Consider the following 21,547-nt stretch of genomic DNA (forward strand, 5'->3'; position numbering starts at 1 on the left):
CTGTCCAGCTGGAGAGACTCCGTCTGCAGCTGGACGCGCAGATAGAAAAGACACAGCTGATACATTCACGCAAGGTGAGACGGCACAGATTTACTAACAGTTTAACACATTTCCTAACGATGCAGTGCTGCACCTTTGGTAGCATTACACTTCCATTCAAATTCTAAAATCAATTGCTCTCAAGGTCTTGTCTCCACCTGCTATCACAGGTGGTTTCTGGATGTATTTAAGTGCATAGTTTACATTCACATCCGATAATAGAACATTTTTCTATGTCCAGTATTAAACATCAAGGGGAGGCCTTTTCTTCTTAAGCCAGCTGTGCCTTACTAAATATCCTTCTGTGGGAATTCGGTATTACAGACAGGAAAACACAAACACTTTATTCTAGAAAATAAATGTCTTATTTCTTATATTAAGAGTCCGAACTGCAGGATTTGGCAGATAAGTTGGAGCTTAGAACCAATGAACTGAAGATCCAGGAGGTCATGCTTCAGATCAAGGTCTTCTGTTCTATACAGCAGAAGGAAAAAGCTTGGGGAGGAAGAGGAGGACCTGGACAGGCAGATTGAGGTGGGAGGTCTAATGTTTCCTTATGAAAAGAGTGGTTATATTCACCTACCCCTGCCATCAGCCAGCCTTATATTTCTCCACCTGTGTGTCTTCAGGCCTTACCCAGGCTCATCCAGGAGAGAGACCAGCTAAAGAAGGAGCTGGAGAGGATGAGAGAGGAGAAACATCAAGCCCGAGAACTCATCCAGAAAGCCAGGGAGGAAAAGAACGAGGCTAAAGAGGTGGAGGAGAAGCTGAGAGAGGAGAGAGATAAAGCCAGGGAAGAGAGCAAGAGAGCCAAGGAGGAAAAGGAGCAACAGGAGAGCAAGGTGGCGCTGCTGCAGGAGAGATGTGATTGTCTCAGCCGCAGAGTCAGGTACAGTTAATACTGAAACCGTAAAAGAAACCGTTTCCTCCAAAATAAAAGTTCACAAATATAGCAGTAGTAAAGAAAACCCTTTTGACCCGTTTGACTTAAATTATACTTCAACTCTTCTGTCAGCACTTAAAAAAAAAGTCAACAGCTGATGGAGCCAGATTTTCCCTGGTATCGCAGGCGGACAGTCAGAGGCTACAGGGGCTGACTGACGGAAACAAGAGATTGCTGGAGTTGCGCAAGAAGGACACCAGTATGTATCCTTTTGTCACATATGCTCATCCACACTCATAAATATTAGCACTGTGTAAAAAAACAACACATAGGGATAGATTCAGAGATGGTATGGTGGGTTAGGGTTGGATAATAGTGCTATCAACTGTTACCATATGTAGTAACCTCCTATCAGTCCAATCAATCCATACAGCAAAAGAGCAACAAATCAGCTGATAAAATAAAAACTAAATTTATTGTAGTGTTATTTTGACCTCTCACCAGCTCATTTAATCTATAAACTAATTCATTTTTTTATTTTTGTAGGTATTTGCCATATCATTTATCAAGTCTCTTTTTTCCCAAGCAGTAATCCCTAATTTGTGATGGGCAGTGTTGTGATGTTTACACACAGGGCATTCCTTTTTAAAACCTTCAGTGCAAAGGTTTTCAGGGAACATCTGGCCTCCTCTGCAGTGATTGGATGAAGAGCTAACTGCAGGTGATTTGGCAGTTCAGGGAGCCATGTCACAGAAGGCTGAGGACTTTTAACCTCTAACATTAGATATGGCTGGCTCAGTGTCAGCTACACGTCAGCTATTGCCTCCATCTGTACAGCAGCATGGGGGAGGAGCGTTGACGGCGCGGGGGCCAGCAGGGCAGACATGGCGGCCGATATCTCAGCATATCACCGCGGAACTGGAGAGGATGTCTGTCAGCCTTTAAGCAGCGAATTATTTCTGACAACATCGTGTTTGATGCCACCTGGAATCATAGGTGAGTGTATGTGTTCCTGCGCGCAAATGCTGCCGGTCGATGCGTAAAAGTGACTTTCTGTGGGTGAGGCTGCAAAGTTTCCAGGCTGCGCTCCAAACCCGGGAGGCTGTTTCTGAGGGCTGGAGGTATGAGAATATACGATCACATCGATTTAAACCCGCAAAGAGACTTTGTTTTAATATGAGCAATGATTTTTCGTGTTTTTGTCCAACTCCCTGTCGAGTTTGTTTGTTATGGATTGACTCGTATAAGGCGTGGAACTTGGAGCTGACCTAATACACCCAACTGTTACACGCTATTATTAGAAATGGAGCACAGACTTCTAGTTCAGGATGACTTTCTGAGGGAGACATGACGGTGCCGTTCACTCGTCCTGCACACTGTTGTTTTTGCATGAGGTTTATAAGTTCTCTGTCACAGTAATGTGTTACTTTGAGGGGGTGGGGGGCACATGTCACAAACTGCTGCCTTTGCATATGTCCTCAGTGTCCTGCAGCTGTGCTCGATCCCAGCTGTCATGCTGGTACAACATGTTCACTCACATGCTTCAGGTTTCCACATAGGCTGATTCTCCTCTCTGTGCTTAGCTCAGTCACACATTCATGTCAAGAAATCTTTGTTTTGAACTTTAAAGGAATGTTAATTTCAGAATTACCAGCTATGTCTTATTACACTGTCCCCTCAGATCTTATCCAGAATGTACAATTTTTCATATTTATGTCAAGGTAAATCACTTAGACCTCTTGATTTTCAAATGAGAAATTAAACATACACTCTTTTTAAAACATTTTTGAAATGTTGAAATTTCATGATGAGTGAAGCTGAGTCAACTACTAATTAAAGTGACTGTTAATGGGAAAGTTAGGCTTTAGCAATCTTCTGGTTTAATCATGTGAAATGAGGCTTACAACAAGTTTTATAGAATTTATCTTGCTTATGTTTTTCATTATGTAAATTCACTTTGTGCCTTGTCATAGTCATTCAGTCAGTCTGCTGCTTCAAGACAAACAGCTCTTTGTCAGTTTCTGCTTTTTACAAGAAAGTATATTTTTGACTTTATATTTCTTACAAAAAAAAACGTGGAATGTTATTTCAAAATCTAGATTTAACAGGAACATACTTAATCCAGAATTAGAATAGAGTCCAGATATTATTTTGTCCACCAATTACAGAAACACCTCTGTTATCACCATAAGCTACATCCTCCAAAATGATCATACAGCTGAATTAACAACTCTCTAAAAGATTTTCTTCAGGAAGGAGGATTTTTTGCAGGACTGTTGGATCAGACTGTTTTACTGTGGTGCATCTATAATGAACTGAGAATGAGGTGTAGAAACGAAACAGGCTGCACAACCTTTGGTTTAGTTCCATATTTATGTGAAAGAACCAATGAAAGAGAAAAGCCACACTTGTGGTTTCCTGAAAAACAACTGCACCACAACTTTTTGTGTGTGAGTGGGTGAGTGAGAGGCACTTGGTAAAGTGCTTTGTCCATTAAGGTTGAACAAGTGTAACTGGATTTAAATTTTTAGTTTTCTGTTCCACTGAAGCACACTTTTTCAGATCCTGCCTTCTTTTTATTATTCCAGTGGGAAGTTATTTGTCTCATATCATGTTGCAGTAGCAGATTTCTAACACTTGTGTGCGGCATTGGTGCGCGTTTAACCTGACAGGCTTATGAAGTGTCCTCATGTCTCACTTCCCATCTTTCTCAGATGCTCTTCAGGGATTCCAGAGGAAATAACAATCCAGTAACACTCAGGCTAAAAATCCAAGCTTGGTCAACTCCTACATTTTATAGATTTCATCAGAAAAGAAATGACCAGACGAGCCCGGACGGTGTCCCTTACGTCTCACAGCAGGACAGAATGATCATTACCATATAATACTTATTACAATGGCCTTAAATAAAACCAGATAGATAATGTAGTTCTGTCTTACTCCCCCAAATTCCATCTTTGCTGCCTGTAACTTCTTAATTTCTCTAACTGTCCAGTTTTAGCTCAAAGCTCTGGACTCAGAATCAGAATAAAGCAGATTCTGATTCTGAGCCCAGACTTAACTGATGTTAAACCCAGCGAGTCCAGCTGTGGGCCACTGGATGGGTATTATCTAAATGTGCTTATCAAACACACCCAGTCCCTGCTGACTGCACGCCAGCCTGACACGTGCTGTTTGATGTCTACCCACAAAGATAGACCTTCACTAATGTACATTGTGTAATTTGTTCAGAACAAAGTGACATAACAGTCAATAGAAACCAGAAGCATCAACTCATGGAGGGCTGGACTCAAAATCACACTGAAAATCAAAGTGACAAATTGAAATCACAGGCTCATCCAGGATGTGTGAATCTCATCACAGCAACTCATAATGTGACTCAGAAGTGTGTGGCCCCCACGTGCCTGTTTATGCTCCTGACAACATCTGGGCATGGTCCTGATGAGTTGGCAGATGGTGTCCTGAGGGATCTTCTCCCACACCTGGATCGGGGCATCAGTGAGCTCCTGGACAGTTTGTGGTGGTACCTGGTTTCATCGGATGCACCGATGCATAATGTCCCATAGGCGCTTGGCTGGATTTAGATCAGGAGGACGTGAGGGCCAGTCAATGGCACCAATGCCTTTGTTATCCAGGAACCGCCTACACACACTGGCCATAAGAAATTGGGTACTGTCCTGCACCAGGAGGAACTCAGGGCCCACTGCACCATCATAAGGTCTGACAATCGCTCTGAGGATTTCATTCCAGTACCTCACAGCAGTCAGGGTACCATATGCTAAGACACAGAGGTCTGTGCAGCCCTCTAAGGTTATGTCTCCCCAGACCATCACTGAGCCACCACCAAACCGGTCAGGCTCAATGAAGTTACAGGCAGCACAATGTTCACCACAGCGTCTTCAGACTCTTTCATGCCTCTCACATGTGCTCACTGTGAACCTGCTCTCATTATTGGGGGCGTCTGTCTGCATCAGGCACTGGAGTGCTGCATAAAGTGGAAGGAAGAATGAATATCAGATGATTTTAAAGCAAAGCCTCCTACCATCAGTCAAAAAGCTAAAAAGGGAAAGGCAGTGGATCCTTAAACAAGACAATGATCCAAAGCACAAAGTCAACTTAGGAATAGTTAAAAGAATAAGGTGAGTGTTTTACCAAGTCTCCAGACTTAACCATCATTGAAAACTGGTGGATCAAGTTGAAGAGGGCTGTACATAGCACTCGACCAAGCAGTCTACACTCAGCTGTATATCCCATTTATCTGCCTCTGATTCCTGCTCATAATTGTTCCAGCTTTTAACATTTCCAGCATGAGGAATTGACAGAACTAAGAAAAACCCCACACTCGCATGTCCTCTGAGGTACGTCCAGTGTGCGAACTATTTAGTGTCACCAGGGGTCGCGGAACGCAGCAGAGCCCAACCCAGGTTATTTCTGTCCTTCTGTTAACCATCCAAAACCGTCCAGCCCCCACCCATCAAGTGGCCCACCAAGTGTGTGTGTCTTTGTGTGTGTGTGTAAGTGGGAGTGGCAGATAGGACTGAGGTTTTACACACAAACAGAATCAAGCAGCATTAGATGGATCACGCTGGTGCGGGGTGGAGTGTTTGCACACAACAGCAGTGTGACTTCTGTCTTTTTTATGGGTGGTTATAAGTAGAACACACCTATGTTTGTCGGTCACTGAAGGTCGTCTTGGTTGTTGCTGCAACTCGTGCTGGTTAGTCATCGTGTTACAGCCATTGAAAATTGTCATTATCAGAGTTTACATGTGGAAGTATCAGGACCCTTTGGACACACAACTGAAATTTGCATGAAGAACATTAAGTGTTTTGCCAGGAATTAAAAATGGCAGGACATGTCAAAATATAAATGGGCAGCGGCAAAAGATTTATTTTGAATATGAGAGGTGAGGAAATTGTTTTGGTGTTTCAGTGCCCTTTTCTGCTCAGTGTTTAACAGAAGCAAAAGATTTCTATTAAAGCACAAGGGAACTGACAGTGAAGATTGTTTATTCACATCTGCACTTATTACTGCAGCATCAAGCTGCACCGCCCCAATAAAGCCATAATGGAAAGAGTCTCTGCTGCCAGGGGACGACTTCTGTGTGTGGACCACCCAGTAAAACTATTTTACTATGCAGTGTTGTGAAAGATCATGTCTTTTGTGTTTGTGTTACTCTTCATGCAGCTGTTTCGGCTCCAAGATGCTGCAGAGGTGTGCAGGAAGGATGAAAGTGTCAATCTGCAGCAGGTATTGTGTGTATGCCTGTCACATGTATGAGTGTGTGTGTGTTTTAGTCTTAAAGATGACAGTTATGATGCTATAATACTTAATGTATCATTTAATCCTGTGTGAGAAGAAAAGTAGAAACTGCACATGAAACAAAAATATTGGCATCACTTCTCCCAGAAAATTGTTGCAATCACAAATTCTTTGGTATTCTCCTGTTTATTTCTTTTGTTTGCATTGGAACAACAAAAAGCAGAGGAAAAAAAACAAAATCTGATACATTCCACAAAGAACTCCAAAATGGACTGGACAGAATTACTGACGCCCTCTACTTGATATTTGGTAGCACACCCTTTGGACAAAATAGCTGAAACCAAGCGCTTCCTGTCGTCATCGGTGAGTATCTTACACTTCTCTACTGGAATGCAAAACCACAGCATTAAATAAAATGACAAATGAAAAATTAAAACGTAATGAAGCACCAACATTCACAGATACGGTTTTTGTCTATTTGTTGTCTTTATACATTAAAGGTCAAACGCGATTTCCAAATAGAAAGTGGTTGTCAGTATTTCCTAAGAAGCAGAGTGAGTGAGATAATGAAGAGGATGGTGTCAGGATATAGTTGTGTGTCTGTGTCTGCAGGAGGAAGAAGCACAGAGCCATTTGCACTTTAATTACCATGGTGTCCTCTCAGTGGACAGATGTGGTGACGAGGGTGCAAACAGTAAACAGTGGACTGCCGTCTCCTAACATGGCTGGTTCTGATCGTACCTGCCTGTGTCTGGGGAAAGTGGGGCTCCACCACATTGTCAGAGCTGGTTGAACAGCTTATTAGTATAACAGCTTAATTAAAAAAGTGAGTCCTTAATTAGGGTCTGAGTTTTCTAAGCTTTGCAGTTATAAATGGTAGTAAGTCATTAAGAAGTTATTCTGTTATGTTTTAAATGTCATTAACTGTACAACCAATGGTACTACTAATATTAAAAGTAATTATATTGTTACTAAGTTGTCCCATGAAGAAAGGGATAGGGAGAGAGGGACCAAAGCCTGTTTACACACCCACATCGTGGGGACTGAAATCTGCTGAGTTTTAGGGGAGACAACTTGGTTTTAGTTGGAGGCTGGTTTATTTTACAAAGCACCAAAGCCTTATTTAAACTTAATAAAGACACTATGTAAGCACTTAGTCATGAAATTAGTCTTCTTATAAAGGGGTACTGTGATGTTTGAGTGTTGACGTTGCTGGAAATGGGCATGAACTTAGAACAAAAGGTGAAAATCTGCATCCATGTGGGTGATTCAAAACAAAACCTGGGTGAGATTTTAAGCTGCTGTAAATTCAGAAGCAAAGATACAGCAGAAGAATAATGAAGGTAGGAGGTGTTCAGCTTGAAACAGTTCTCTAACCTTTAGGGAGCCACAGTGATGTTGTGTGTATGATTTAGTATTGATAGTAACTGGGTGCTCGCTCTCCCTCCCTCAGGCACGGACCGACATCACAGCAGCCGAGAGCAGAACTGCAGCATTACCTCAAATCCCCAAACTGGATCTTCTGTACAGTTTTTAGCAGCAGATTTGCTCTTTTTCAAGTTTATATTGTAGTTTTCTATTGCATCTTAATTATGAAATCTTTAAGGCGTCTCTGGTGTAGGAAATAAAACCGTTTCTGAGCTCTCAGGCCCTCCTCATCCTCTCCTGCCTCTGAATGCAATCAACCAAATTATATCATCGCTCTCTTCTCTCCCATGTAATTCAATTCATTTGACTGATTGCTAATGGCTCTGAAGGGCTGACGCCAAACTGTTTCACCAGGTCTCCAGTGGGATAATAAAAGTTATTACAGTTCATCCTCCTTGGTTCATGTATGTGTGAGGCCAAATTTCACACCATTCTAACAGGTTCAACCTGTACTTACCAGAGGTAGGAGTAAGTCCCACATGTGCAAGTCCCAAGTTACTGTTGTGAGAATCAAGCATGTCAGGTCACAGCTATAAATCAAGCAAGTCACAAGTCAAGTCATACAAAAGTCTGATGATCTGGTAATGTTATGGGCATATGACATATTTAAGCAAAATGTTCACAAACCTCTGATTATTAATTGTGCATTTGTAGGCTATAAACTAACCCTTGACTATTAAAAAGGCATCCATGCCTTTCTTGGCTATCAGAAACCCTTTTCAATAAAATGTGCAATCAATTCAAAAGCAGGTCTAACAGCTTAAACCTAACGTTAGTTTACGAGCTATGTATTTGTCAGTTAATGAAGTTGGATGATGTGGTGAGCCTGTTGCTGACACTGCAGACGAGCTATGTATTTGTGAGTTAATGAAGTTGGATGCTGTGGTGAGCCTGTTGCTGACACTGCAGGTTTTACTTACTGCTGAAACTGTTTCAACAACAAACTGCAGCTTCTCAATTCATCAAGTCTAAGTCAGATCATAAGTACCAAGTCATGTCGAGTGCTTTACCAGTGTTAAGGCTGAATCAAGTCAAGTCATGTGACTTGAGTCCCCACCTCATACCGAGGTCAGCGACAGTTTGACATGACTTTTGACTTTCTGTACTGAAGTACTCTGAAAGAAAATAGTTGCTTCCTCCTCTGTATGCTTCATGCAGTGAGCCCGACAAAAGAAGCCATCTGAGACCTGTTTGAGTTGTGGATGCTCATACAACACAGCACAGAAAAGCTCCTCAGGTGTCTTTGCCAGTCACAGTTGCTCCGTGTGCCTTCCCTCTAACCACAATGTGATTTCTCCAGTAAACAACCACAAACATGTTTTTTGCTTTGGTTTGTCTGTGTTCCTGCTCCACCTCTGGTGGCCTTTCTGACAGCAGCAGTTCATCAGAATGACGATTCATGGCTCAGAACAAATTATTCATCTGTCTGGGGAAAGGGAAGGTAGAGGAGTGCTTTGAAGGCTGAAGCGCTGAGCTGTGAGTGGGCATCGAGGAAAAAAAACTTGTGATCCTTCTGAGTCACTTTCTGTTAAACCCACAGGATTCTTAGGCTTTAGCAGCGCACGTGTGTCAGCATGTGTGTGTGTGTTCATGCTGGCGCCATCCTCAGTGACTCAGCCTTCAACTACTCTGCACTTTGTAGGGATTAACAGAGGCATATGGCAGACAAACACTGACTCTGAGGACGAAAACTACATTTATCACCCCGAGACCTGATGAAGCGCCACACTTTGTCTCAGGGTGTTTCTGTGAAATCACACATTTGTTAAAGGTCTGAACTCACTTATAAAATGATCAGCTGCACAAATTCACTTCGCATCATGATGCTTTTTGTTTAAAAAATGAACTGTCAGAAACATGGCCTTGAAATTTTGACGCTAATGAAATGTTTTGTGTCATTTGGCAAGAAAGCAGCTGCACTCAACCTGTGTCTGTTTGTTTGTCTGGAGGGAAATACCTTGACAACTGTTGGATCGATTGGAATGAAATTTGGCACATTTTGTGCACAGAAGCTGAACCAACTAATACAAACAAACCAACAGGTCAAATTTATTCCATGAGACCCATCTAAAACTGGGGGCTAGACTCCAGTCAGTCATACTTTAGAATTAGCTTAGCATGCTAAGATAGCCAGTCAGTTATGTTAAATTTTGATACTTTTGCTCAGTGTGAATAATTAATTGCTCCTAAAACATCTGTACAGGAGGTCCCAGTTTCTCTGGGAATTGTGTCCATATAGTGCACCTCATTTGGCATCAATGGACAAAGTAATGAGCCTTCGGTGGTTGAAGTGGAGGTCCCGAACAAGTCAGCTGAGGTTTCTGGTATATAAACTGGATGAGTGACATACCCATTAATTACACCCTCTACATTCTTACTTTTTGTCATGTTAAAGTATTTGACATTAGATAAACTGTATACTGTACATTGTGTGCTGCACAATTGTCCAGTATAGATAGATGGAACAACAACAACATTAATATACAACTAAGGCAAACTAACAAACAGGCTAAGTTATGATTATGAATGTAATTCTAGTCGATACTGGGCTGAACATGCAGCACAAGGGTCAGTATATACACATCACCTGCAAAATATACAAACTGCTTTGCATGAAATTAAACTGTAGAAATGAAACTTATCATACACAGACCAAATAAGTTCACTGACTCCTGAGCTGATGATGCTGTTTCATCTCTTCAGCTGCAACAGAGCTGCAGCTGAGGAGACGAAGAGGGCTCGAGCTAAGAACTGTTCATCCTGTGATTAGACAAACACAGAGGAAAAGACTGTAACATAAGCAGAAGACAGGGCTAACGATGGAGACTGAGGAAATGTCAGAACAGACATTTGGAGGCATCACAGACAAACCCTGACATCCTGTTTCTCTCAAGAACTGCAGCATTGCCATCAGTCGTACAGGTCAGATCATCACATCTAATATGTTACACTTTACATTGCCCTCAGTGGGTGGCCTACATGCCAGTCGCTGTGTCTCTGATAACTTCCCATGCTCCACACTCCATGCAAACAAGAACTGAGAAGGGCTCAAACCTGGAAACTTCTTAGCAGCAAAATCTGAGTCATATACTGTACATGCTGTGCAGTCAAAAGATCTTCCTGTAAACAAAATGTGAATTAGCATTTTAATACAGTCATTCATTCATTTATTTAACTGTGTAATTATGACAACTGTTACACAGAATCTGCTGGTTGCAGGAAACACTGGTTATAAATCCCATAATATCACCAAAACCAACAATCAGTGTATCCACCTAACAAGCAGTATCAGCATGATACACTGTGCCACTGTGTCTGTCAGGATCTGGTTTTGGTTTCCTTTTTAAGGCTTTTATTTTGTTAAGACTTCCTGCCTTATGCTGTTTTACCTGATTATTACCAGATTGGTTTCACCTGTGGCTTGTTGTGTGCACGTTTAACCTGCCATGTTTCCTCATGTGTGGAGCTGTCCGGTCTGGGTTTGGCAGCATGCCTCTGGTGTGCACTTTACCTCTGTTGTCCTCAGTCTCTTTATGTTTGTAAGTCAGCTCTGATTTTCTGTTCTCTTGGCTCCCCCCTTGGGAGTTTGGATTTTATATGTATGTTTGGTGCTATTTGTATTTCTACCTTGGTGTTTTTATTTCTGTCTCTCTCTCTGGATCAGAGGTTTCTGTTTTTTGTTGGGGGGTTTTCCCCAGTGGAGCTCAGTTTATTTTGCTGTATTTTTGAGCCCAGCATCAAAGTACAATTGTGTTTATTGTAATAAAGAAACTAAGATTGATTTTGTTGTCCTGCTACCAGCAGTAACTACAACAACAAATGTGTATTACTCCACAGCTTAAAAGCATCCCCAATAAATGAACTATTTTCTCCTGTTTGAGGAACATTTGCTGAAAGCGTCAGTGGCCAGCTGTTTATGAAATTACTGAATCAAAGTATATACTCATAACTTGTCTGTAAAAATGTTTGTCTCCGGTGGGAACCAGTAGGTGCTAGCAAAAGGACTGGGAAGTTGGAAAGTATTGAGTGATGATTTGTTGAAAAATGATATCAACCCTAACTGACATATCAGTTTTCTGGTCCTTCAGTGATGAACTGTGGTTGTGTCTGACTGGTATCCAGTGCCCAGCCCCTCTAAGCCCAGTAACTAGGCCATGCTGGGCCACAGCTAAAGCCTCCAGCGCCACAGACAATGGAGTAGGGCTTTACAAAGGGCCGGAGCAAACTGCTGACTGTCCCCTAGTGCTAATACACTCCTATTCTGTCCTGTCTCTCTGCTGTCGCCTGTCCTTCACACACATGCATACATAAACCCAATGTCTCCCGCTCTGGTTGACTCTGGGAAATAAAAGAAGGTTCAGTGGTCCATACGCTGATATATACACACTGATGAGACAGTCCCACTTTGTCTCTCTCTTTCCATCCATCCCTCCTCCCCTGTTCATCCCTCTTCCTCCCTCCATTCATTGGCATTGTGTAGCTGGGTCTCCCCTGGGCCCAAACAATCAAGCTGGCCCTTCGGTTGTCTCCAACAGCCGCCTGCCTCCCACAGCCTGAGCGTGGGCTGCTCCATCGGTGTGTCTTCTCCATCAGCTTCCTACTGCGGACCATGTGTGACTGTCTGCGTGCAATATTCCGAGTCACCTGGACGCCCTCCTCCAATGCAGGTCAGGATGAATAACTTGTTCCTTACTGTGTGTAAGAAGCAACACAACCTCCCTCAAAGTAACAGTTTGCACAGTCAAAAAAAAAAAAAGCCTAACTGAAATTCTGCTTCTCCACTATTTGTTGGATTGTTTGACAAAAACTGTCATAAAAAGATTTGCTCTGTAATGGTTGAACTTTGGGAACTGTTGTTAAGAAATGCACAGCAAAACTTGAGCTTGACTCTGGTCAAGCTTGATGACAATTCAAAGTTTAGTTCAGAATTAAATTATAACTATAAAAAGTGAAGCAGTCTGACAAACTGAGAATCGGATGTCCACACCTGTCATACGGCTTCACACTCCTGGATATTTCCACTCATAGCTTCTTTGTGTTTGTGGTTGATTTAGAATATCCACTGAGTCACATTTTTATGAGCCACATTTGTTTGAATGAAGAGTAAATTTACAAACAGGGTCTTGAGCTGATGCTCATACCCGAAGGGACCTTCAGCTTATTGCTCAGCTGGCTAAGAGATACTCGTATATCAGTCATATTAGAATATTAGAATATTTCTGTTGTTTTGCATCTTCTTGCTGTGCAGAACGTCTTCTTTTACCATAGTGTGTTCTTTGACAACGGGGGTCAGCAAAGCTGTTGGAACAAAAACACCAACGATAGGATGACTAACAAGGAGCTGTCTCTATGTCTAGACAGGTGCCATTCACTTGGCGGCGTGCGTTTAGTTTTAAACAATGCATTTGATTGGTTCTCTTGTTTGTCTTGGCACCGCCTCTCATCTATCAATCAAATCAACTCACACTGCTCTAAGCAGCATGAATCTGCCATGTCTGGCTATGAGCTGCCGACAACACCACGGCAGGTGGTCATGTTGTCAGGCAAAGCTTTTCAGTGCAGGAAATGCAAAAGCATTCTCCTTCTGAAATCATCAAAGGGTTTTGCTTGGTGCCCGTTCAGGAGGCTGCATGTTTCAGCAGTAATGTATCATGTAACTGAAGTTGTGCTGAAGAACTTTCATTAAAAGTTTGACAGTAATGAGCATCGAGTACTGTTGTGAGGCTTAAATTTGTTAGGGCTTTTCAGCTTTGCCCAGTTTAAAATATATTTTAGAAAAGTAATGTTACGATACTTTCAAGTAAAAGTTACATTATTGCATGTTTAACAGAGTAACTAATAATCTGTAACCTGTTACATTTCAGTCATAACCTTCCCAACACTGCCCTTCACCCTAAATTTTTGTCTTTTTGTCCTGTGAAGGAAATTCAGTTCACACAATGTGACTGTGTAAACAGATTTATATTCAACAATGTGAGTAACACATACACACAGCCTGCTCCAGTTTTCTGGCCCATTTAAGCGCTGACGAGGGAATAGTCATGGTCTGGTGGGACATCAGGCCCAACTGAGCTGCCCGCCCCTCCTCACCAGTCAACACCCCCACTCGTCCTCAGTTCTAATTTTACTCTCCCCTGATCTGTCTCTCTCCTGGCCACCCTGACTCTTAAACACACATCACAGTCAGGTAAAGAGCTTATACTTTCAAACCAGATCTCTGAAACGAAGCCTTTAGCTTAATCGATTTACTTCTGGGGGTTTTATGTAGGAGCATGAAGTACGTTTAGTTCAGGTGACATATCAATAGGGTGCTGCCTCTCCTCTGTCCAGCCCTTGTTTCAAGGTCCCAGGCCCAAAATCCCAGCTTTGTGTGGGAGCTGGAGTGCAACAATGACCATGTTAGCTGACACAGTGCTGGTCACCCGATCTGTGCTGACAGCCTCTCCCACCCCCGACCACCCCACCTCTGCCTGGCCCACTGGCAAAAGACACACTCATCTGGAGGGCTGTGGGTTGGATGGTGTTTTTCTGGGTCTGCAGGGGGGTTATGGGTTGGGTGGCAGGGGTCTGCAATTGAATGTGGCTTATAAAGCCCCGGCATCTGTATGAAAGTGCTGCACACTCATGCAGCTGTTCCCACTTCAGACCTCTGCTCAGACTGTGGTGTGGGAATTATGTGAGAACACCAAACCAGCTACAAACTTCACAGGGGTGAGGGAGATGTTTGTACATATCCACACAGTTCTGGTCTAATCAGGCAGGTGCACCACAGGTGTGCAGGGCCTGCAGTGCTCAAACGAGCATGAACTTATTTAGTTGACCCGAATAGTCAGAACTGGTCAAAACAATTAATAGTTTTAGTTAATACTTTTCTACAGTCACTACCATTTGTATTGAAACATTGTCATACTAAAGTCGGTTCTTAGTCTTTTATTTATTCATTCATTCATTTTCCTCCGCTTATCCGGAACCGGGTCGCGGGGGCAGCAAAAAGCAAAGAGGCCCAGACTTCCCTCTCTCCAGACACTTCCTCCAGCTCCTCCAGGGGAATGCCCAGCGTTCCCAGGCCAGCTGAGAGACATAGTCCTTCCAGCATGTCCTGGGTCTTCCCCGGGGCCTCCTCCCGGTGGGACATGCCCGGAACACCTCCCTAGGAAGGTGTCTTTTATTTATTTGTTTAAACATTTCCTCTATAAAATGTCAAAGTTCAGACTTAATCTGCAAATTAGTTTTATTGTGCAGTGCTAAATATTAACGTGATTGGCTGCCAAGACCACATCTTGTTTCTAAAGTGTAACATTAGTTAATGGACATTTTTCAGCTTTAATGCTGGGGTAGAATCTGCAGGCGATGAGGCTTGATACAGTTATTTTACAGTGTCGGTTAAACTCCTTTAATCCAGCTGAGTTACTTCCACTGGAGTGAAGGCGGTCTCGCTTGATTTCAGCTCAGTGAGGGTGAAGTTGTCAGTCATGCTTTGTTCACATTACTACCACCATAACTGTTTTCTCTGGGTGGCAGGTGCTGAATACAGTGTACTCTATGTTTAGGGGTTTAAAACCTGAGGATGAAGCTTTCTAGTTGGACAGCGCCCACTCTGCTGAAGTGCCATTGAACAAGGCACTGAATCCAACCAGTTCACTGAGTGACCTCTGACCTCACTGTAGAGGAGAATTTATTTACAGGGATCCAGAAAGAGTCAGATTACTACAGGTGATACTGTATAATTGGCAGTAGGGAGGGCACTGGCACATCTAATCCTCCTCATATGTACCTCAGCTCTGCAGCCAGATGCTTTACTACAAACCATCTGTAAATACAAGGAGGGAAACAAACAGAAACACACATAGATATAGAGACATATTCACTCTGTCAGCTGTCACTCAGTTCACAGCAGCAGCTCTCCTGAAAGGAAGCGTCACACTTGCTCTAAAACAAGATCCAAGGCCTGCTGCTCCTATGTTTAGCCATTTGTCACAACTTCTCAACAACATCACTTGTTGTTCTGTTTAAAGTTAGATCTCTCAGCTGGGACATAGAGGTCTAAAGTACAAACAGCTGACTCCTTACTGGAAAGAAAACCCAGCTTTCATATTACTGTAAGTGACCAGAACTTAATGGCAGCTCAATTACACCAGTGCGTCATGCAAACTCAGCAATATGAAGTTAGATAATCAATGGGAAAAAAGCATTATCCAAAGCAGAAAGATATATCTTTGAGCTTTTATTTTAATCTCATTTTACAAATGCCATATTAATGTTGCGATGTAGCCAGCTTTATTTTTATAGAACAATTTCAATCACTTGAAATTGATACCGGAACTAGGGAAATGAGTGCAGCTAACTTCCTGATAATTGTGTGTGTGTGTGTGTATTCTCTAACTTTTTATAGACCAATGACAAGTTTACTGATTTTTGTGTGCAGACCTGCTGCAGGAATCTGAGACCCACAGAGACAGTCAGTAGTCTCACTTAGACAGATTGTCTACTATGTCATAAATTGCATTATCTTCTCCTCCTCCTCCCTTTATTATCGTCATGCAGCCCCGCCTCATTTTGCCCTAATATGGGGGCATTTCTCTGCCCTCGGGCCAATCAGGTGGCTGGATGCGAGATGCCATGGGCTTGGGCCAGGCCTGAGCTCTCAGTGAGGGGAGCAGCAGGCTGGCTGATGACAAGGGGCAAAGGTTTTAACCACATAGAGGGGGAAATATTTTAAAAACCAACAACAGAAAGAGCACGTGGCGAAGGACAGGAAGTGAATGTTAAAGACAGGGAGTTGGATGAAAAGAGAGTGAGGCTGAGATTTAAGCTCTGCTGTCACAGGTGGAGATCTGTCACCTCTGAGCCACTGGAGGAGACCCTCTGAGAGTGAAGGTAGGCTGGATGGATGTGGCTTAATAAAGTGTCTGAGTGCAGTCTGCTGACACCTGAGGGCTTCCTGCTGCCGCTTTGTGAAGAAGAGGTTTCTGGATGGTTAGTGCAGGATGGGGAGCAGGTGTCAGAAATCACGGTTGAAGGGAACTTTCTGGAATAGCAGCAGTATCAATGCATATTCAGGTGCTATGCCTATGCTGCTTTGTGTTTGTGTCATTTAGCTTCAAATTCAGAACTGTTTTACCAGCTTGTTTTATAATAACCATTCTTGTATCATTTGGCAGCTCAGGAGCTGCTGAGACTTGTGCAGAGTAGTTTATGTAGCAGTCTGCAGACGCCACATTGCTGACTTTAGAGAGCATAACAATAGCACGCTGTTTAAACGCAAGGACAGTTTTAGTAAGACAGCTGCAGCTTGTGTTTATTCCAACATGCCAGTTGCTGGTTACAAACACTTGAGTATTCACTGAGGTTCACGGTAACTATGTGCAGCGTGGCACGTCACTGTGAGTCCAAGATTATAAGAGTGTTTTGTAATGAGACCTATGTCAAATAACACTTGAAAGTTATTGATAGCATTTATTTAAACCTTTATGAGCGCCAGATGGGTGGGGCCAACCCCAGACAACACTACGACATTCAGAGAAAAGCGCCAAAACTCCAATTTACTGTAAAACTTGAGTCATCCAGTCAAAAAAAAGTTTAAATATGTATAAGAGGTAATTCTTACACTGTGTTAGTGGAGCAACACAGTGAGCAGTTTACTGCACTTTGAAGCAACTATCAGAAAACTGCCCACGTGATCTAATCAGCATACAGCAAGATCTTCTTGCAAAAATACAACCTGATCCAGCTCTGGGTGTAACACGAAGGCTTTATGCTGGTGGCAGCATGTGCTCATTTCAAATAGCCCCTGTCTTAATGTTACACACCAGCAACAGCTGCAGTGTGATGGTCACAGGATCCGTTTGCCCCCCAGTTCTAGCACGCACCAGCCTGGTATGTGTGTTGGCCCAAAGTGGGCACAGAGGCTGTTGCAGCCAAGACCCACCCGCTCTGTGATGGAGGATCACCATCAGGAATGCATAATGCAGTCAGAATTTCTGATTTGCTAAGAATGCCCAGCTAATCTCTCCAACAGTGTTTGCACAAGCACCGGTCTGTTTATTTCCTTTGTTATCAGAATATTTTCCCATTTAGCTCCTTGAAACAGGTATCGCCACAAGTTTAGGTGGAGTGGTTTGGACTGGTGTACTGTTTCCTGTTGATGATGATTTACTGCATTCAGCCGATTGTTTTTAGCCCAACTGTCTGAAAAAGATGACATGGACTAGCTCCTATTGTCTGAGTACTGAGCTTAAAGTCAATGCTAAGCTAAATTATTTTAAATTGTCAGTGACAAAGCATCTACCACAAAAAATCACAGTTTAATTTGAGTCTTAATACAGATCCATAAATTTCATCTTATTATAAAGTAAAAGCTTCTCATCCTGCATGAAGGACTTTGGGTCAAAATAATGTTGGATTTTAGATCTTCTGGTTGTTGCAATTCACTTAACAACTACCATATTTTCTGTTCTATTTGTAGCTTTTAAGTGAGTTTAATGCATGCAGATTTGGAAACCTCTCATTTTTATAAGCTTCCAGCACATTAGAGCATATTTCGTATGTTTGTGCATTTGCAGGGTACAGTTGTTGATGTCTGTGTATCAGTGTAGCTGACAAGCTCCTCTTTGCTCCAGCTGGACTTGTTTAAATGGACGCCTGTAACTGTATTCTATAAATAACATTGTAGGTGTCAGTTTGTTATTGTGGATGCTAACAAATCAATGTCACTGTTATTTTGAGGAAACAATTTGCTTTGGAAGGTGTGTAGAAAATAAAAAGTAGCAGTACGTATTTGTGTGTGTGTGTGTGTGTGTGTGTGTGTGTGTGTGTGTGTGTGTGTGTGTGTGTATCAGAGAATAATAATGTGTGTGTGTGTGTGTGTGTGTGTGTGTGTGTGTGTGTGTGTGTGTGTGTATCAGCAAATGACATTAGAAATAAAATGATAGATGATGGTAGCAGTTTCCTGGCGACAGACTGGGTGGTGGCAGTCACTGTTGTGGGTGGGGTTAATTTTAGACCAGGAAGTAGGGTCAAGAGTTGATTGGGCAGTTCAGATGGTAGACCTCCTGAGGAAACCCTGCCTGGCCTACGCTCAAGGGTGACCTTGCATCAATGTAAATAGAGTGTGGCAAGGATTTTATAAGAAGAGGAGACCCGTGTAAACATGACTCGAGTGCATGTCAGTACATATACTTTCATAACTGAAATGACTGGAGCTGCGTGTTTCTCATCATGTGTCCCGTGTATCTGTCAAAACGACCTGTTTCCTGTTTACATGGAGGCTCTTCCTGACCAAAGGCTCACGCCTGTGGGAGTGTCTGATGTTTCAGATGGCCAGGAAACACATTGGGCTCTATCTCATTCAACCCAAACAGTTTGGGCATTGTGATGTTTGGTCAGCGCATTTATCCGAAGCAGCCCTCAACAGCATTGCTTCCTAAAGTTTCAGCTCAGATGAGCACAGTGGGAGTCGGTACCCTGCTGTGGCTGCTGGGCTTTTTTCCCTTCTGAAGCTGTTATAGTGTCCTGACAACCCATTCATATACTGAGCATTATTCCTTTCTATACACATATAAGAAGTCATGTCGTGATAGTTGTAGCATCAGTGACACTTTATAATATAGCCTATGATTTACAGTGTACTTATGTTGATACACTGGTGGTCTATTCAGGGTTTGGACACAAGTATTCAATGATTTTGTAATCAATATTCAGTTACTGACAAGTACAGCGTGCTGCCAATTCATTGTTGTGTTTGAGACACACATCCTCACAACAGGAACAGACTGATCACTGAGCACCTCTGCCAGCGGCAGCGCTGATCTACACTGAGGAATGAACTTATCTTCATCACCTGCAGCTTGATCAGTGAATAGAGTGATAATAGCATGTTGGCCTCAGTCTGCTGCACATTTGCCTTCTTCTTTTCCTGAAAATGACACAAAGCTACAGCAGACTTTAGTGTTGGCCATCATGAAGCCTAATGTTATGATAAAAAAAAATAGTCAGATGCTTATAAAATTTATTTTATTTAGACTTTATTTATTCAGGTAGAATTATTTGGATAATGTTTTACAAGTGAGACCTGAGTACAAAAACAATCTAAGTCATGAAACTCATTCCTGAGATACAACAAACAGCCACATAAAATAATAAAATCCAAATCATAGAACTAAAATGCAATAAAAAAGAAAACAGACATATCCAGTGGAACAGGGCAAATAGTCAGTTAAAACAATCACATGAATTGTGTCTTATAAAATATTCAACCCATAGCCAAAACAAAGCAGAAGAACTTTGTCCAAGGTGCCCTCAATACCCCATTAAAGGGGTACTCCAGTGATTTAATTTACAGTATAGTGCACTTAAAGACGCAACAGAATGGGCAAAACCGAAGCAGCATAGGTCGAGACATTCTCACTCTTGTTCCTTTAAATCTTTTAAAGACTCTTAACTTCTATTAAAGCACCAGACTCTCTTGTCAAGTTATACATCTTCAGTGCATTTGTAGCATTGTCTTTCTATTCCTAATGTCAGGTCGCCTGACTTTTATCTGTAGAGTTAAACGAGAAGCTTCTCTGAGGAAATAGTGTCATTAGATTAGGTCACATACAAATCTCACTGTAAACTGCTGAATGTGTAAAACACTGCAGTTCCTAAAAAAAAAGTCTTTTCTTCTTCATTGTATGTCTGTGGATGCAGAGACCTCAGAACGTCCATTTGAATGGTTCATTAATGATAGCAGTTATGTGGGAATGTGTGTTTCTATAATTTGGGTGGAGTGACCCTTTAATCATGAGCTGCCTTTGATGCTCACTGTTTACTGCTCAGTATGTGTTTGGTGTGTGTTTATCCTGGAGTGTCAGAGGCTGAGTTTTCTGTCATGTTTGAGCAGAAGTGACGTTGTGTCTGCATGATGGCAACTGGACCCGGTGAAACAGAACAAGTGAGAGCTGTGCACTCTCTCTCTTGTCTTTTCTTTATCTCACATGACAAAAGAGGATCTGTTGTTCACTCTGTTCATTTCCACTTCGATGTTTTTACACATGCAATTTACAGCAGTCTTACAACCGTGCCCCTCAGTTTTTTGACCATGTCCTTTCATTTTCACGCTCCATTCTCACATTTTGCTTCTGTTCCATGAGCTCCTCTCATTCAGATATGATGATGACCAGACAGATATGATGACTTTCATCATCATATCTGTCTGGTCATTTTTGCGCCTGGTGTTTGTCATTCTGTCATGCAGACAGTGAGTGTTGGTGTATATTTCCAGCTGGTCTCACCTCACTGAATTTAGTCTATGGATGTGTTTGTGACTACATGCATGTGCATATACAGATGTGTGACAGGTCAAACCAGCGCCCAGCAGAGCAGCGTCAGGTCTCCTCCTTCCAAACCAGATCCCCTCACTGTGTCCGACCCACTGTGTCGTCCTCATGAAGCCATTCAGTGACCTAGAGCTGCAGCCATGAGTCAGTTCACTGGTAGAAAATGAACCTCAGCTATTTAGAAGCAACAGTCGACATGTTCTGGTTCCACCTTCTTTAATGTGAGGAGCTGATGCTTTTCTTTGTCAGACATGAGAATCAGCTGAGTCTCTGTGGATCTGTTGGTTGGACACACCAAGACGTGTGGAGACGCCACCTTTGGCTCTGGAGAGTCAGTGTTTGACATTCTGGAGATAAACAAATCAGTGGGTCTCATTCACCAACATCTTCAGTGTTGTTCTTAAAAAGGTCCATAGAAAAGTCTGTGTATGATTCATGAATGTGTCCTTAAACCTTAGAATTGTTTACACATTTGTGTTCTTAGTTTGATGAATCCCACGTGTTCGCATGTTGAAAGCACGTGCCAGTCGGTCCTAATCATCATAGATTAACACACCACCAATGCCTATAAAAGGCCATGAGACTACAGGGTCGTGTGCACACAGGAATCTCACACAGA

General features: G+C 42.4%; 1 protein-coding gene and 1 long non-coding RNA gene across 5 annotated transcripts in view; both read left to right on the top strand.

The window, feature by feature from the left end:
- The first annotated feature begins 1,720 nt into the window (after positions 1-1,720).
- LOC109963225 (uncharacterized) lies at positions 1,721-8,423 on the top strand. Of its 3 annotated transcripts, none has more exons than XR_002275367.1 (3): positions 1,721-1,918; positions 6,110-6,172; positions 7,638-8,423. It is a non-coding gene; the product is annotated as an uncharacterized LOC109963225 (long non-coding RNA). The 3 variants fall into 3 exon arrangements; XR_002275369.1 differs by lacking the exon at positions 7,638-8,423 and adding an exon at positions 6,408-6,445; XR_002275368.1 differs by lacking the exon at positions 7,638-8,423 and adding an exon at positions 6,405-6,440.
- A 161-nt stretch (positions 8,424-8,584) lies between these two features.
- Positions 8,585-21,547, top strand: part of prx (periaxin) — a 42,920-nt gene continuing 29,957 nt past the window's right edge. The window contains exons 1-2 of one of the 2 annotated variants that reach the window (XM_020605640.1): positions 8,585-11,110; positions 12,093-12,279. In XM_020605640.1, the coding sequence (XP_020461296.1) occupies positions 11,069-11,110; positions 12,093-12,279 (229 nt within the window). In that variant the 5' untranslated portion in view covers positions 8,585-11,068. Of the gene's footprint in view, positions 11,111-12,092; positions 12,280-16,455; positions 16,490-21,547 lie in introns of those variants that run through there. The other variant, XM_020605642.1, reaches the window with a different exon arrangement.

Source organism: Monopterus albus, unplaced genomic scaffold, assembly GCF_001952655.1.
Source record: "Monopterus albus unplaced genomic scaffold, M_albus_1.0 scaffold71.1, whole genome shotgun sequence".
Lineage (NCBI taxonomy): Eukaryota > Metazoa > Chordata > Actinopteri > Synbranchiformes > Synbranchidae > Monopterus > Monopterus albus.